This window comes from Kogia breviceps, chromosome 11 (assembly GCF_026419965.1).
Source record: "Kogia breviceps isolate mKogBre1 chromosome 11, mKogBre1 haplotype 1, whole genome shotgun sequence".
Taxonomy (NCBI): domain Eukaryota; kingdom Metazoa; phylum Chordata; class Mammalia; order Artiodactyla; family Physeteridae; genus Kogia; species Kogia breviceps.
The window spans coordinates 85,527,925-85,546,785 of record NC_081320.1 but is presented as its reverse complement, the minus strand read 5'-3'; the positions used below and the strand labels follow the sequence as shown (position 1 = coordinate 85,546,785).

Here is an 18,861-nt window from a genome sequence, read left to right as displayed (position 1 = left end):
GCCCCTAGCAGACTATAAGCTCCTTAAGGATAGAGAATATGTCACCTGTGTATCACATATGTCTAACATAGTGCCTAGGACATAACAGACATAGGACTGTGTGGGTAAGAGAGGGAATTTGTATTTTAAAAAATAGCCAAGAGGTAATTTTTCAGGTGTTTAGGCATAGGGATAAAATGAAGTAGGCACTTAGTCTCTCACTTTACTGTAGTTTTGAGTCCGATGGAAACTCAAACTGGATACATAAACCCAGCTTCATCCTTGGAGCCCTCAAAACTTGACTGAGACTCAAATGCAATTATAAACTCTCTAAGCTATTCAGATAAAGCTTTATTTTTTAAATAAATTTATTTATTTATGTATGTATTTTTGGCTGCATTGGGTCTTTGTTGCTGCACACAGGCTTTCTCTAGTTGCAGCGAGCAGGGGCTACTCTTTGCTGTGCTGCGTGGGCTTCTCTTCTTGCAGAGCACGGCCTCTAGGTGCATGGGCTTCAGTAGTTGTGACATGCAGCCTCAGTAGTTGTGGCTCACGGCTCTAGAGCACAGGCTCAGCAGTTGTGGCGCAAGGGCTTAGTTGCTCCGCGGCATGTGGGATCTTCCCGGACCAGGGCTCGAACCCATGTCCCCTGCATTGGCAGGCGGATTCTTAACCACTGCGCCACCAGGGAAGCCCCAGATAAAGGTTTAAAAAAATCTGTTTCCCAGGTTTATCATTACCAGTCTTTTGATACAGACGATCAAGAGTAAAAATTAGGGACTTCCCTGGTGGTCCAGTGGTTGAGAGTCCGCCTTCCAATGCGGGGGACGTGGGTTTGATCCCTGGTCAGGGAACTGGGATCCCACATGCCGCGGGGCAGCTAGGCCCATGCACCACAACTACTGAACCCACATGCCACAATTACAGAGTCCACGTGCTCTGGAGCCCATGTACCACAAACAGAGAGAAGCCTGCACACTGCAATGAGGGATCCTGTGTGCCGCTGCTGGGACCTAATGCAGCCAAAAATAGATAGGTAAATGAATGAATATTTTTTAAAAAAGTAAAAAGTAAAAATTATATAACCTGCAAAACCAAGAAAAACAAAGTCTTACTCAAATTCAAACAGTTCCTTTTTACTGTGGAAAAAAAAAGGAAAAAAAGAAAATTAAAGATTTATATAGAGGAAGATTAGTATAATAATCTTGGGACATGAAAAGGTGTCTCATGGCAGACAGCAGAAACATGGGCAATCTAAAGCCAAGAACATTCTATTCACTTAAAGCAACAAGCCCCTCAAAATTCTGATATGAAATCTCTCTCCACATTTAAATTCTACGTATTGTTCAAAATACACTGATAATACCTGATTAAAGAGAAAACACTATAGAATAAGTGAAACATACCACCTGATCGTCTATTGTAGCATAGTCTTCCAATTAAAAAAACAAATTTCAGAAGTAATCCATTTGCTTCTATACAACGACTTTTAGACAATCTGCAACTGAAGTTAAAACCACACTTTCTCAACAGAAAAACTTTTAGATAAAAAATACTGAGGGCTACTAAAATCTAAAAGAACCATATAACAAGATTTTTGGCGTGCTTAATTAATAAACATCAATACGCCCTAGCTACAAAACAATGAGTTCAGCTAGAAAAGTAGCATTGCATTTGCAGCCAACAGTAATCATAATTAAGCTAAAGAAAGACATGTTTTTCTTGTCATCTTTATTCAAGTATTTCACAGCAGTTATATTACAAATTACAGTAAATGTTCAAAATTCCAGAATTCAAAAATTAAATAATTTATTTCAAACTAATGTAAAATGAAGTCAAATGCAAAATATCAACTTAACACAATTCTAAATTAAACTACAAACCCAAAACAGACCATAGTTGATGACGTCTACTTAATCTGCAAAGTAGACACACATGACTGAAACCAAAGAGGACTCCCAAAGTCTAAATAACCAAATGTACAAAATACAAAAGATGTAGGTACAAGTCCAAATTCAAGCTTACAATGTGATTACAAATAATAATTATAATAACAATGGCATTCAGCTACGGGACCTGACACTGAAGATACCTACTGAATAGCACCATAGCTGAACCAACTTAATCAAAAAATGGGAAGATATTACCACCCCACTCCCTAAAAATAAAATCCAGTAAACCTACAAATACATTGGCATATGAGAAAAATCAAGTCATGAAAGGACATTAAAAAAATAATAATAATTAATCACAGGTGAGATTCAAGCTCAAAAACACAATTAACTCCACAGCCATCAGTTTCAACCCTAGTGCGGTTCCATCATCTTCGAAAGGCTCCTATGGTCCCCACAGCTGAGCATTAACTATTGTTGGGCTGTGCCGTGATACATATTTTAGTGATCTGAGAGCAAGGTTTTACACAGGAGCTTATCATTTATAATGCTCACAATAGGAAATAAGAACAGAGGTCAATTTGTACATATTTTTGCCAATGCTATACGGCAAAAATTAAGAACTTACAGAAAGGTAAACAAAATTGAGTCCACTTGGATAATTTCACAAGCTGCTTTAAACTATAGAACCACCAGATATCTGTAAAATAAGAAAAACTGGTATAGTGTGGGGGGGGGAAGGGGGCCAGAGGAGTTGGTACAATTTCAGCTCATTTTTCTCCCCTTGGCATTAGATTGGCTTTCTCTTTAAGACCTAAACTGTTCAAAGTGGCAGTTCCTATCATACTGAGGTTGCCTCCTATTTCTCCATCTATATCAAGGTTAAAATTAAAAAACTTGATCTTTTGGAAGCATTTTAATGCTAAACAGAAATAAATTTCCCTTGTCAAACTCACTGATGGCTAAAATCTTAATTAACTTGTACAAATTTAGTAAACTACTAAGAACATGTGCATTTTTTTTTCCATTCACAAGTGCTGCTGTTACTTGAACAGAATGCTTCTGAATTAGAGTAACTGGAATAAATATTTAAAGAAAAATAGTGCAGCAAGAACCTGAGACTTGCAAAAAACCCTTTTACCAGAAACTTGCTACAAAAAATCTGCTACATCTTATTTCATCAAATCTTTAAATTCTGTAACAATTTCCATCAAAATACAAAATGCTAATGTATTAGACTGTAAAATAGCTTGAACTGGTATGATGGTAATAAATACTAAAGTAAGCATGAAAATCCTCCCAATAATCAAATTAGAGGTTTCAAATAACCTCCCCTTTAAAATTGGTTCATCGTTAATCGCACTTGCCCACCTTAAAATACAGTGTGTCTACATGGGTAGTATCTTGAATTATATATGACTAACTGAATATTATGAAAACTTCCTAGGTATAAAGAAAACAAGTGGCATTATTTAAAAATTAAACTAGAATTAGAAGGCATAAAATGTTAATGTAAATGCAAAGAAGCACTTCAGATTACTGCAGTAGCCTTGGCCAAAGTGTGCTTTCTGCGCTGGCATCCGGCACCCTACAAAGCCAGAGACGAGGAGACAAGTACCTTAGCTTCAGCATGTAAACGGTGGCAAAGTGAATACAGAACTCTGTAGACACTGTTGGTAACTAAAATACAAAAAAGCTGAGGTAGCTCATTATCTCTGCAGTAGTCCAAGACCGTTTGCTCTAATTAAAACCCAAACTACATGTGTTGCATATATTGTAAAGACACACCTGCAGCTAACAGCTATAATGAATGAAGATATTAAGAAAACTTGTCAAAATTTTCTACTTTTTTGTTTAAAAATCATCTGATAAAAAATGTCACTGCACTCCCTTTGTCTCTTTGCAACTGCCTAGACTGTGTCTCTGAATTTGTAGAAAGTTTTTGTAAAACTAGTAACCCATTAATTTTAGATAAGTACAAGTCACAGAAATCGCTTAAGAAGATCCAAAACAGGTTCCAATCAAAATGAATAATTGTGAAGGTAAGCTTATGATAAGGGATTTAAACATTAATACTGTTATTCAAGGACCATACCAGAGCTCACTTGCAACTATGCATATAGAAAATGAATTTTATGGAACTTCTGACAAATTCCTCTCTTTTCTGTCCATTTGGCAAGTCCTGGCTTTAAACCAAAACTGTAACAATTTATTATACATGAAAATCGTTCTTCTCGGGGAACTCAAACATGAATAACTATTAAACTGCCATTGACAGAAGAAAATAGAATGTCACTCTATTTTCTGACCATCATTGTCATCCATACCAAAACGGGTGTGTGGTTTTTGATGGACTGCGCATTTTTTATTGTTGTTCTTTTATTATATGTTTCTTAAACAGAAACGGACCATACAGGAAAACTTACCATTTTAGTATATTATGTGGCTTAACCACTGTCTTGATCGAGTTTTGAAAACAAGATAGGCATTTTATACCAAAACACTGGTTGCCTCTTAATGATACAGAGTATCAAAACTTACTTTCAGGGTTGTGACCAAAGAAAATGTTCTAATTCATTTGCTACAAGTAAGCCCATCCTTGTTTAGCCTTATCTTTCTTGAATAAAAAGGCACATTAAAGGCAGTTCTAAAGAGCCTAATCTAATTTTATCCAGTTTCTTCAGTTTCCCACCAGAATATACCATAGCCAACTTTAAAACAGGCTTCAGTCCGTTACCCAGAAGAAAAAATAAAAACAAATATGATGAAAGGGGGGCGCGGGGGGGGGGGTACAGGTTGCCCACTGTTTAAACAATTCAACACACTTAGAACTGCCCCATCCCGTTTCCTCGTGTTTGCTGGCCTGCTCCCTAAGAGAGGTCTCCAAAAGAGAGCGCACAAAAGGAGGAGCGGAAGTGAGAGCAGTTTCTGTAGCACCAAAATCTCCAATCTGTGGGGTTGTATTTTTTTATTTGTGGAAAATACAACATGTTTCTGAAGTTCTGTTTGGTTCTTGTAGGCTGGTTGGTTTCAGGTACCTGAGACAATAGCACCAAATTCAACAGAGAGAAAGAATGAGTGAGAGAGCACTTTACACCAAGGCTCTGCACATAATTGGTGCAATTTGAAATTGAATGGCTCAGAAGACTGCTCTGGCAGGAGCAGATGGGAGAGGATAAACCACTCTTCTTGAAAGGTTCATAGGAATGTCTCAAACATATGAACTGTTCTTTCCATCTCCTATAAGGGGGGAAAAAAGTACACGTTAAATATTAAAGGAAAGACAAACGCATTACAGAAAAATTCACTTCAAGTTAACTTTCTAGATAAAGAATTTTAGATACAAAGTTAAGCTTTCAATATACTCCTGATTACAGTACCATAGCTACTGTGTAAGACTATCTGCCCTAGACACTTCCAAATGCCTCCTATTTTACATTTAGGCTAATGAGGATGATGCTAGCAACAATGAGTACTTATTGTGCCAGATACTGTACTAAGAAATTTACATGTAGAAGGAATCTGCCAGCTAAAAACAGCAGAGTCAGGATTTGAATACAGGTAAGCCTCACTCCAGAGCCTGCACCCTTCCTGACTCATTATATTCGACTGACTCCCAAAGCACAATGAATGTATATACAGTATAATAAACCTTGCACCCAAAGTAGAACGCACCCTGCTCCCAGTGCTACTCACCTCAGTCACAGCTGAAATTAAAAAAAAAAAAAAAAAAAAGCCAGAAAGAGTCGATGCCATCAACACCAGGAATGCCACTCACTGGTGATTCTGCTATAGATTCCTTCTCTCCTAAATGAGACCCCTAGATTACAGGGTTCCAAGACCCATACTGCAAGATGTTTCAGCTGCTGAAGAGTATTCAATCCATTCACGCTAATCAAATGTCAAGCATGTGAACAAAGAAGTTCTAGAATTTTTTAAAAGTAAAGAACTCTACCCCACACATTACATTCAGATGGGCAAATGTCAAATACATCTAAGACATTTGGTTTTCCCTTCCATCTTTAAACAACTCCAAAGAAATTATATCCTACCTCTCTACAGAACTAACAGGCCATACTAACAGATTATCATCTGATCAAAAAGTTCTTATAAATGACCAATCAAAATTACTTCTGCTAAATGTTTCATCATGTTACTGAGTAGGAGAAAAGTTCTGTTATAAAATACAATATCCAATACTATCCCAATTTTAAAATATATATTCACACTTTTATACACATTATGTATACCTAGACATTTTTAAAGGATGGAAGGTATTCTAAAAGATTAACGCTGATTAGTTTCCTCTAGATGGTGGGATATGGATGATGTTTTTATTTCTGTTATTTCTATATATTGTATAAGGTCAGTATATAGATTCGTAAAAATGTGACTCATAAAAATGTGATTACAAAGTAACTTTTAAATGCTCTCTTGCTTTGATTCAAGTCCAATACAGGCATACCCCGGAGATGTTACGTTCCAGACGAAAGCAAATAAAGTAAATCATACAAATTATTTAGTTTCCCGGATCATACAAAAGTTATGTTTACACGATATTGTGTAATGGCATTATGTCTAAAGAACAATGTACACACCTTAATTTTAAAAATGCTTTAAAAATTTCTTAAAAAATGCTAACCATCATCTGGGCCTTCAGCGAGTCATAATCTTTTTGCAATAACATCAAAGATCACTAATCACAGGGACTTCCCCGGTGGCACAGTGGTTAAGAATCCACCTGCCAATGCAGGGGACATGAGTCTGAGCCCTGGTCCGGGAAGATCCCACATGCCACAGAGCAACTAAGCCCGTGCGCCACAACTACTGAGCCTGCGCTCTAGCGCCTGTGAGCCACAACTACTGAAGCCCACGGGCCACAACTACTGAAGCCCGCATGCCTAGAGCCCATGCTCTGCAACAAGAGAAGCCACCGCGATGAGAAGCCCGTGCACCACAACGAAGAGTAGCCCCTGCTCGCTGCAAGTAGAGAAAGCCCGCGTGCAGCAACAAAGAGCCAACACAGCCATAAATAAGTAAATAAATAAATAAATAAATTTATTTTTTTTTAAAAAAAGATCACTAATCACAGATCACCTTAACAAGTACAATAATGAAAATGCTTGAAATATTGCAAGAATTACCAAAATGTTAACACAGAATCACGAAGTGAGCAAATGCTGCTGGAAAATGGCGGTGTTGCCACAAACCTTCAATTTGCAAAGAACGCAATACCTTCACAGAGCAATAAAGCAAGGTATGCTTATATTCTTTATTACACATGCAAAATAGTCACATCCTCTACACATAAATCTTTAACATACTAGAAATACTACTTGAGAGCAGAGACTTTTGTCTTATTCATTTTATTTGCTCAGGTGACCTCAAAAAGAAGTGTGACTTAATCATGTAAATTATATGAATAAGAGATATAAGCTCATATTCATAAAAAACTTTCTTATGGCCCAGAGTTGTCCAGAAAGCGAATGGTTCACCTCTAAAGTATCTAAACACAAGGACAACCACTCCTTCATGTGGTTATTTCACAGGACTAGATCTGATTAAATGAGATGACTCTTAAGTTCTCTTCCAATCATTAATAGGGTGGCCAGTAAGTCTCATGGCCCACGCCAACTCCTTTTAACCAGTAGTGGCTGCCTAGGGAGCAGCGGTAACATGGACTGTGAGGCCATGCTCACGTTCAATAGGCCAAAGTGATATGCTTAATTGGTCAACTCAGTGATAAGTAAGGGAGGGGAGAACTGTGACATGCTAATCTGTGTATTTGCCAACCATGAACCTCTGTGTTTTGATAAACAAAGAATCCCAGATTACTTCTGCCCTGAGACAAAATGGTACCAAGAGCATATTTTTGTAACTCTTAATGATTCTTCTAATCTTAAATCTTCAAACCACTCTTCAGTTACTTGGTGAAAAATTTAGACTAAAATAACTTTTTTTCCCCTCTTTTCTTTGGGACAAGTAAAAGCACATATTTGTTTATTCCACAGATGAACTAATAAGCACTCACCTCTACAAGTTGTGATTTGTCATAATCTTTACGGTGACGGTAGATGCACTGACTAAGAAGAGAATATAATCTCTCAAGTTGATCAACTGCCAGATTGTTGCTTTTATCTACCAACAAATCAAGCAATTTCTAAGAAAAATTAAAAGAAAAAAGAATAAAATGAAATTTGATTTCATTGTTCAAACTGAAACGGTTCCACTCAAATGCTAGGCAACAGACATCACATGCTATATGGTGTAATAGTGACACCTGAGTTTAGAAGATTCCAAGGCTTAGTTTATTACCAAGAACATTCTCATATTTCTAAAGCCCTCAAAACACACACAACTCTTTTTCATTAGAAGCCCTAAAGTACTTATATTCCCAGGTTAAAGCAAAAGATTATCAAAACTAGCTTTATTTCCATTCATTTAAAACTGCCTGGGAAGAGCTAAGCTTACCTTCAATCTCTCATGATCAACTATAAGAGGTGGCACAGGCTCAGATGGCTCTTCTGGAACCAGTTCCAGGCTTGTTGTTTTTGCCTGCTCTAAAATTAACTTACGATATTTCTTTACTTTAGAAGCACCTACAATTGGGGGGAAAAAAAAAAAAAGCACTGCAGCAAATAAAAGTTAAGAAAAATCAGACAAACAATTATACATTCTTTTACCCACCACAAATCCTTTTGGAATAAGGGTGTAATTCTTTAAATAATAAATGATTTTTTTGACGGGGGGTAAGACTAAGCAACACAGATTAAAGAGAACTAGACCACAACTATGAAAGCCAAGTCATACCAGAATATCATCTTAACAAACATATCCCCTAAAAGGAAGATAAGAGTAATCTGCAGCTCTAAGCAGTTACTTATAAACTGTCTTCACTCTCTGTATGATAATCATTTTAAAATTTGGGAGCTCTCAGAACTAGAAGAAAGGAAACAACCTAGAAAAGCAGACACTAACACAAAGTGAGGCCAACCTGCCTCATATTTGCCTCCCCATGCAAAACATTTTCTTCAACATTGCCTGAAATGTCTTACTTTTCTGTTATACTGCCTGTGTTACACAAAATTTTCTCTTAAAAATATAAACCCATTAAAAAATGCAAAAGGTCTAGTGTCCCTTCCTACTACCTTAGAGTGTATTAGTGTAATCTAATTACTTTCCTCCCAACATCTTGCTGAGAACAGCCACGCTGAAAAAAGAGAAACTGTGAGGTCACTGAGTGTAACTTGACAGCGCCAGGCACCCTGATGGGTAGGGAGGGCAGCTAAGCCATCAAGCCTTACGCTCCCTAAGCAGGAGCGCTCTTGGAGGAGGCTGAGGGGGGAGGAACACAGGGACAAACTTGGACTGGTTCAGAACTTTATACAGGACCTGGCCCATGCTCAGGGCCACTAAGGAGACCCTTCCTCCTCCCTCCTGCATTAGCCCTCTTGGTCCCAAGTCTTTAAACAATTCCTTTTCCTCAATGCCTGCTATATAGATAAATAATACATGAACCAAAATGTCGCCTTCAAAAACATATATCCTGATATACCAGAGAAATTTTATATTTCAGAAAGCCTTTAGAGTGAAAGCCTTTATTTATAGTTCAATTAATATATGCTAGGAGTTTTGTTAAGACCATATGGATCCTCATTATTATATCCATGGACTTCTAGAGGCCCAAGAACCTGAATTAGGAACCACTACACGAGGTTAAATTGCTGACAGTTACAAATGAAAGCTTCAGGTAAAGCTTTTACACAACATATATCTTTAAAGCTTTTAGATCACCAGTTGAACATAATATTCATTTAAACCTTTTCTGCAAGCTTACTAAAATCTCATAGTGAACTAGCATTTTAAAGAACTTCTCCTCCCCACCCATTCTGCCTCATAACAGGAATCTCTCCCTTTTTCCCACTCTGTCCCATTCATTACTTAACTCTAGCTTCAACACACTTTTTTAAGTTCCGTCTATATGATAGCCCAGGATAAATAATGCTCTTAAAATTGCTTTCTATTATTAAATATTGGAGAAAAAGAAAAATTCTCAACAGGCAGCATTTAAGAACCGTACCTCTCTCTTTATCCATTAAAAGAATTCTAAGACTTTGAATAATACCATCTTACTCTCTAATTCTACTGGAGGGCTCAAAAAACTGGCATCAAAAAACTTTTCTCACATAGCCCAAATCCCAGGCTAACACTATACACTCCACACAATTTAGAGAGCATGATACAATTTCAAGATAACCTGGTATAAGAAGAGTGCTTATTCGGGAAGGAAATTCAGTACACTGAGCAGAGTAGATCTCTAAATCACCCATCTCACTATGGGCTAAAGAATAATGATAAACAACAAAGCGGGGCCAGAAACCCTCAACTCCCCCTTTCTGCTGCTTCTTAAAAGAATCATATATCCAAAGCAAGTCAAGAGTGGGCAGAGCGCTCTGACTCTGTGAGAATAAAGTAACTTTGACAGTAAGGATTCTGCTGCTTTCTTCCACCACTGGTCGTATAGATAGAGTCTCCTAGACTAAACATCCCTCAGATTCAACTAACAGTGACTGCCTGGCATGAATATACCTGAGTATGTGCCAGATACCAGGAGAGGCGATTAATATACATGAAATATAATCCCTGCAGTGACACCATTCTGAAGTTTAATTTAGAAGATAAAAGAAACAGGGTTGGAGAGTATAAGCAACTAGCTCAGAGACACTGATTATAATGAACAGGAGTGGTAATTTAATGTGGGTTTATATGACTTTACTATACCATACTGCTACAGCATCCAAGTCTTCTCACCCACCCCCACCCCACTCCAATAATCCTTCTGTTAGAAATCCATCTTTTTAACACTTGTGGATCTACTCAGCTTTTAGTCATAAGTCCATTAGGACAGGGGTGATAATCAGGTGGGAGGCAGAAGAGGAAGCAGCCAGGTAAGCAATGCATTCTGGATCACAAACCCTCTGATACATTCACCAAAATGTATTATGTATGTGTACACTTTTCTAGGGAAAGGGGTGAAAACTGTAACAGATTCTCAAAGGGGTATAATTATTTATCAACTATGGCTACTGGGGACCAGATAAAATATGCACTCAATTAACTCTGGAGTTAAAACCTTCAGGAGAATTATTAAAACATTAGCTCTACCTTCTTTATCCAGTTCTGCATCTTTAACCTCCACATCAGGGCCAGGTTCAAACTTCTCATTATTGCTGCATTCCACTGCCTCTAGTTTCTCAGGATCATCTCCATGATTTTCATTTGAAGTTTCTGGTTTTTCTTTGGACTGCTCCTCCAGAAGATTCTTTTGTTCAGAACTACATTTGTCTCCACTACCACAGAAAGAAACTACTTCAGCTTTGCCATTCTGACACTCCAGAAGTGGTATTCCTTCAAAACTGTCAGTGGAGGCCTCACCGTTTAGACAGCTTCCTTTAAGGAAAGACTCTTTCCTCGATGTCTGTTCTGGATTTAGAGAACTGCTGCTGTTGACGAGTAGAGACTCATTTGAACTTTCCTCTTCAGTAGATGCAAAGTTCTCTTTTGTGCCCGCTCCGTTGTTAAGCCTCTGCCCCTGGTCCATGTCCATGATGTCACACGATGATTCATCATTGGTCATAGATAAGTCTCCAGTCTCTTCTCCATTTTCTTCATGGCAGTCAGTGCTTACCTCAAACTCTCCATTTTCTAGCAATTTCCTGTCCTCCATATGATTCTCATAGTCAGCAAATTTGGTGTCCTCTTCATCTTTTTTTAAATTATTGACTTTCCTTTTCTTAATAATTCCTTTACCCCACTGTGATCGCCGCCTTGATTTTCTCCGAACTCGAACTATTTTCCAAAGAAGGGAAAAAGATATGTAGAACTTGGAATGCAATGACTGTTTTACAAATGTTTATTAAATAAGACCCAAACGAAAGTAAACCCATACTAGCATAACACACAGACAAAAACTACTTAGCTCTTGACATCCATGCTGACTAATCCTCACAAACTACAAGTAAAATGGATATGAAGTCAGGGATAAACTCTGAAGAATGAAATAAATTTAAATTTATTTCCTATATGAGTTTACTCAGCACTCATTTTTTACCACTGCCCTGGATTCTACTTTATAGCTGTTCCTAATTCCTAACATCCAGGGGCCAAGCGTACTATACACACATTTAGGCAATGACCACATTACCAAGCTGCCTGGAAGATTTGGGGCGACAGCCCTGGACTTCCACCAGGAAAATGAGTGCTTTGTCAGCAAGATCACCCAAAAGCTCCTAAAACATGAAAGGAAATTAAAGTATGATCCAGTATATGAAGAGAGAATAGTTACTGGTATCCCTACAAAGCAATCTCTACTGCCTCTCCTTCCAGAAGAAATAGAAGCCCTATGAAGGTCATATAGACAATGTGGTTAGCCAGCTGTTAGCCATCTACCACAAATGGTTCACCTATCAGGATCAATTTCTTACAAAGTTGTTATTTGAAAATATGTAGAAAAATTAAGCCCTCTGCTATGAAGGCAGCAACAACATTAACAAACAATGAAAATAAATATTTGGTCAGTTATGTGAAGCCGGAGACCTACAAAAGTTGTAGGGACTATACTCTTAAATGTTAGAAACTATCATGAGCTTTTATAAGTAGATAGCTGGTACTACCAGGTAATGATGGACCCAGGAATCTTTAATTTCCCATGTATGTATCAATGGTAGCTGGTTATGCAAGTCGATCCCACTGTCCCTTAAATAAAAAGTTAACTTTTATTTTGCAACGTGGGACATTTTCACAAAGAAATTTAAATACAAAGTTATTAAAGCAAACTAGTTAAGCTAGAGACCTATCACTTCTGGTGTCGAACACCAAATTCTAAACATTAGTTTGTTGAAAGCCATCAGAGTAAAAATAATTCATTTTTTTTCCAAGGCTATAAATGCAATGTCAAATCTGGCTTAATTTTAAAAGAGATAATATATATTTTTAATATGACAATGTTGAAAGCTTCCTGGGCAAAGACATTTTAAAAAGAAAATACAAATATGAGACCACTAGGTGTAGATTGTTTAATCCATAGTTTAAAAACTGCTTTTGAAAGACAAATAGAGGGGAATGTGGTCTTAAGACAACCCTCACTTCTTTACTCTAGCACTTCAATATGAACTTGTGATCTATCAACAGTATATAGTGTGTTTACATACTTTTCCCATCCTTTCATCTTTAATCCTTACTGAGTCTGTAAAGACACCAAGGTATTCACAAGTGTTGACAAATTTTGTCCTAACTATCACTCTTCTTTCTCATCTAAGAATAAATCCACTAAAGGTTTCTAAAATCATTTGCAAAATTCAAGTTATTTAGTCACTTGGCTCAAAATTTATTTTGCCTTCAAAACTGTACTATCGTTACCATCATCTCTCCATTCCTTTATCCCCTATTAATTTCTATGTTTTCAATTTGCAGTTATAGGGTAATTGGAGATGAAATTTCTATATCAGTCTACTTTTAAAAGCACAGGCTATAGTGATAGGCATTCATAAGCATTCCATTACTTATATGAAAAACTAATCCAGGGCTTCCCTGGTGGCACAGTGGTTGAGAGTCCGCCTGCCGATGCAGGGGACACGGGTTCGTGCCCCGGTCTGGGAAGATCCCACGTGCCGCGGAGCTGGAGCGGCTGGGCCTGTGAGCCATGGCTGCTGAGCCTGCGCGTCCGGAGCCTGTGCTCCGCAAGGGGAGAGACCACAAAGGTGAGAGGCCCGCGTACCGCAAAAAAAAAAAAAAAAAAAAAACACCTAATCCAGTCCACATTAAAAGTGTAAGAAAAGTATTCAGCTTGCTCTTTCTCTAAAATATAGAACTGTTAGGTTTTACTACCTGACAAGTCACTCCTGACATTGTGTCCTTGCTTATTCTCCAATAACCAAAGGTACAAGAGGTTCCCTTTTTCTTTCCTCACTAAGCCATGGAGCACTAGAGCCAGAGGCTGGACCCTGCTTGATCAGGAGGCAGCTCAATTCCTTAAAATGTACTCATACCTTAAGCAAAGGTTAGGAGCCCTTCTGAAGTAAGTTTATTTCTAACGCTTTCTAAGAAAAAGAAAATGTTCTTATTTGGGGAGAGGTCAAACTAGAGATATTTTCCCCCTTCTTTTATAATCACTTCTAATGCTTAGTATGATTTTGGTAAAATAAGAGGAATTGGTTATATACGTGCCACAAGAATAGGGATTTTTGTTTTAGTCACTGCTCTATCCCCACAGCACGTGGCATGTGGTAGTATATATTTACAGAACTAATCTTTAATATACCCACTTCCTTTTTCAAGGGTGCTTTGTGTGAAAAGCCCATTTAGAGGCAATCTTTAAAATCAAGTTTTATAACATCTCTGAGTTTGTTTCCAAAACTAAGACCTTAGAAAAGCAACTCTTCCAAAGGGAGATTTAGACATATGATTTAAGTAACTTAATGTAAAACAGACAAACAATGAGTCACATATGCCATCTACTGGTAAGAGAAAACAGGACTCACATTTGTAGATTATAATAATATTTTAATACTTAAAGGAAATTAAAACTGCTTGAAGCCAATATTCAATGTGTTTTAGTTAGTAAATATTTTTACCAGTTGCAGAGAATGTAGGGATTTCAAGGTTTAAATTAGAATGCTGTGTTACAGAATCCAGGTCACGATCCAAGGTACAACTAGGATAAATAGCTTAATCAGTTTCAGGGAACTAAATGCACCATTAAGTCCTTCAAATGTTCTCACACATGAATGCCACTTATCACAAAGAGAACAAGATAAAAAAAAAAAACCAAACTGAGTCTGGTTCATTCATTCAAATTCAATACCACTGGTGAAAGAACTTATTATGGCCATCTTTACTGACAGTTGGAGCAGAATTACCACCTTTATATCAGAAGAACAGCGTATATCTTCCAAAGGTGGCTCTATTTAGTGGAACATGAAGATTACATTAGGAAGAAGCTGTGTTTATTAACATTTGTCTTTTAGAAATTTTACAGATCACCATGAATGAGGAAAAGTGAGGAGAACCCAGAACACTGAATTTTCCCCCTCTAAATACATCTGACTTCAACAAAACCAGTTAAAGAAGGCTACACAGATTTTTCTCAGAAAAATCAACTTCCTGCTGTTAATTCAGTCACTCTCCTAAGCCAGAGTTTCCATTTCCCACCATAACAAGAACATTCTGCATAACATACAGCAAGGGGTTGGAGGTGGGGTGGATCAAAAAATCTACTGGCTCCACATCTCTATCTAAAAACCAAAGTTTAAAACTGAAGATATTCAAATCTAGTTCAATTACAACAGCAAGCACTGAATGGAGATAGGAGAAAAGCAAATAAGGTTAAAGAAATGTATTCTGATTCAGCATTTTACCCCACAAGCTATTAGCAGCCCTTTGGTATATGTGCCCAATTCCTAACACATCTGCCTCATTCGCAGTGGTTTCCACTACTGCATAACATGATCTCAAATACTCACATGCACATTTATTTGCAGAGCTGTGCCAGATATCCATTGGATTTCTTTGTTTGTGCCGAAATGCCTCTTCAACTCTAGTTTCCGTCTTTCGAGCTCCAGTACCATGAGGATTTATTTGTTCTGCTGTTACCGATAAGCCTGCAAGCAGAAGATAAGCGATACCTATTTAAATATTCCCAGCTACATAAACCAACAAGGTTAAAAAAAAGTCTGAAATACAAAACTGAATTTTAAAGTCATTAATTATACTTGGACAGTTTGTAATTTGGATGAAATAGTATCTTTGATTTAAGATGGGAAAGAAACTAGATATAAAATCATAAAAATAAAATGGCAGGCCATGCTTATTTATACTTAATCCCCAAAGGGCCCTGTGTTTACTCATTTTACTTTGCAGAGGGATACATTTCACATTTTTATGACTGTGAGACAGTAAGATTATATATAGTCTAAAAGTCATGATTTCTGCCATCTTAGAAAGTATAAGCATATATTGGACCACTAAACCCCATTCATATGAACTGTTTCCCTCTGACATTAGCTGGCTGTCACACCACACTGCATAAGTTTGGTTTTCGTGCACTGATCTTCATAAAAATAACCATTCCATCTCAATTCTCTTTACTAGATTTCTTTCTTCTATGACATCCTTAAATGTTGCCTTCCTTAAACGTTTCTAAGGGCTGTCTCTGGAATCCCTTTTCTTCTCACTTTAACCTACACCTTCCACCACAAATATTCATGCCTTCAGCTCCTACTGGCAATATATAATTATTCCCAAATTACATCCTTAGTCCAAAACTCTCTTGAGTTTCTGATTCATATCAGTTGCCTACTTGATATCACCAACTGGATACCCTAGAGATAGATCAAATTACAGATAACTGGTTTCTCTTTTCCCACCAAAAAAAAAACCTGTCCTTATATATTCCCTCTCTCTACTGGTGGTATTAGCATCTACTTAAGTCATTAAATCACTAACATGGCAGCAAATTTTGCCTCTTCCTTTCCTTCACAACACCTTCCACCCCTGCAGCTGCATCTCTCTCATGTTAATCCTACCTTCATTCCCACTTCACTAATTAAAACTCTGGACTACCCCAACAGCCCTCCCCCCACCAAAAGCGTTACTGAGGTACAATTTACACAACATAAAAATCACTCATTTTGGGCTTCCCTGGTGGCGCAGTGGTTGAGAGTCCGCCTGCCGATGCAGGAGACACGGGTTCGTGCCCTGGTCCGGGAAGATCCCACATGCCGCGGAGCAGCTAAGCCCGTGAGCCATGGCCGCTAGGCCTGCGCGTCCGGAGACTGTGCTCCGCAACGGGAGAGGCCACAACAGTGAGAGGCCCGCATACCGCAAAAAAAAAAAAAAAAAAAAAAAAAAAAAAAAAAAAAATCACTCATTTTAAGCGTATGATTCAGTGATTTTTTAGTGAATTTACAGAGCTGTGCAATCACCACAGCAATCCAATTTAGGTAACTGTTTCAGGCAACCACTAGTCCACTTTTTGTCTCTATCGACTTGCCTTTTGTGAGCATTTCATAGAAATGGAATCATGCAATATGTGCTCTTTTGTGACTGCCTTTGTTCACTTAGCATAACATTTCTAAAGTTCATCCATGTTGTACCATGTATCAGTACCTTATTCCTGTTTATAGCTGAGCAGTACGTCACTGTACAATATACCGTTTTGTTTACCCATTCATCAGCTGATGGATATTTGGGTTGTTTCCGGTTTTTAATTCTTGTGAATAATACTGCTATGAACATTCACGTACAAGTCTTTATATGGACATATGTTTTCATCTCTCTTGGGTAGATCCCTACGGGTAGAATCACTGGGTCGTATGGTAAATATTATGCTTAACTTTTTAGAAACTGCCAAAATGTTTTCAAAACTGGCTCCAACAGCTTTTTTTTTTTTTTTTTTTTTTTTTTGCGGTACGCGGGCCTCTCACTGTTGTGGCCTCTCCCACTGCGGAGCACAGGCTCCGGATGCGCAGGCTCAGCGGCCATGGCTCACGGGCCCAGCCGCTCCGCGGCATGTGGGATCCTCCCGGACCGGGGCACGAACCCGTGTCCCCTGAATCGGCAGGAGGACCCTCAACCACTGTGCCCCCAGGGAAGCCTTCCAACAGCTTTTTAACTGGTCTCTCATCCTCCTACTGAGCCACATTGAGACCTTGCTATTTCCTGCTGCCAAAGCAATTTACCAATCCATTCCACTGTTTCAAACACTTCTATGAATCCTACTGACTATGGCACTTGTTCTCAAACTTTAGTGTACATAAAAACCACTTGAGTTTGCTGAAGCACAGATTTCTCAGCCTTACTACTCTCAGAGAATCTAATTCGCTAGTTCTAAGATGATGTGGATAATAAATACAAACACATATTTAAAAACATAGACCTACAGGATAAAGTCCAAGCTCCTTAGCATGACATTGATTCATTCAAATATTTATAAAAAGCCTGTTGTATACACCAGAGATAGTTCTAGGGACTGTAGTAGAGCTATGAATAAGACATTCACAGCACTTATATCCTAAATAAGGAGGAGAGAGACAACAGTAACAAAATGCCAAGTGCTATGGTGACCAGAGCCTAAGAAGATTAGGTGACCAGGGAAGGCCTCTCTAAGGCAGTAGAAGAAAAGCATCTTCACAACTTCAGTGTCCTGGACCCAGCTCACCTTCTGAGCTCTGTTTCCCACCATTCTGTACATCTTTAGCCATACCAAACAGTTTGCAGTTCTTCCGATACACCACATTATTTCACATCTCTGCACCTGTATATGTAGTGTGCTGTGCTTACAATAATACCTCCTCCTTCTCTGTCACTGTCTCCCTTCCTCTACCCAGAGACAACACTTCTGTATTCATTCCCCAAACTCTGATCAAAATGCTGGGTTTCCTACCAGGAGGTCTCTCCTCTGTGCTATGAACATGCTTTGATCAGTGCATATGCCACACTATACTCAATTTGTTTTACACTTACTCTCTCCTACTAAAGTGTGAGTTCCTCAAGGACAGGATTATATATAGAACGAACTAAACACATCTGCTAATTCTGTGTTTATACTAACAAAATTGCACATAAATTCCAACAGGTTTAAAAAAAAAGTATTCCTAAAAAAAATTTTTAAGTATCGGTATTAGATATAAACTGATGAAAATAAACCCTCTTCAAATATGAAAGCCTATCTAAATCCTTTAAGAACGGAAATCCATAATTAAAGACATATGCCTGCAAAAGAAATTTCACTAAGAAGTACTTTATTTCTGTAACTTGCACTAAAACTGTTACAGAAAGTAAAATTTTAAAACATCTTTGAGAATTTACATGATACATTTTCATATCAGAAATTAAAGATGGGCCTCAAAATACATTTTCATAATACCAGCAACCGTAAAGAAACACCATTCAACGACATTCAACGACCTCTTACTCTTCAGTAGCCAGCTCA

The 18,861-nt window shown here is 37.9% G+C and overlaps 1 protein-coding gene across 2 annotated transcripts in view; it reads right to left on the bottom strand.

The window, feature by feature from the left end:
- Window positions 1-1,703: 1,703 nt before the first annotated feature.
- The window catches only part of ATAD2B (ATPase family AAA domain containing 2B), a 152,359-nt gene continuing 135,201 nt past the window's right edge, over window positions 1,704-18,861 (bottom strand). For both annotated transcript variants that reach the window (XM_059079156.2, XM_059079157.2), the window contains exons 24-28: window positions 15,392-15,529; window positions 11,037-11,720; window positions 8,343-8,470; window positions 7,903-8,031; window positions 1,704-5,111 (exon numbers count right to left, since the gene is read on the bottom strand). In XM_059079156.2, the coding sequence (XP_058935139.1) occupies window positions 5,070-5,111; window positions 7,903-8,031; window positions 8,343-8,470; window positions 11,037-11,720; window positions 15,392-15,529 (1,121 nt within the window). In that variant the 3' untranslated portion in view covers window positions 1,704-5,069. The remainder of the gene's footprint in view (window positions 5,112-7,902; window positions 8,032-8,342; window positions 8,471-11,036; window positions 11,721-15,391; window positions 15,530-18,861) is intronic.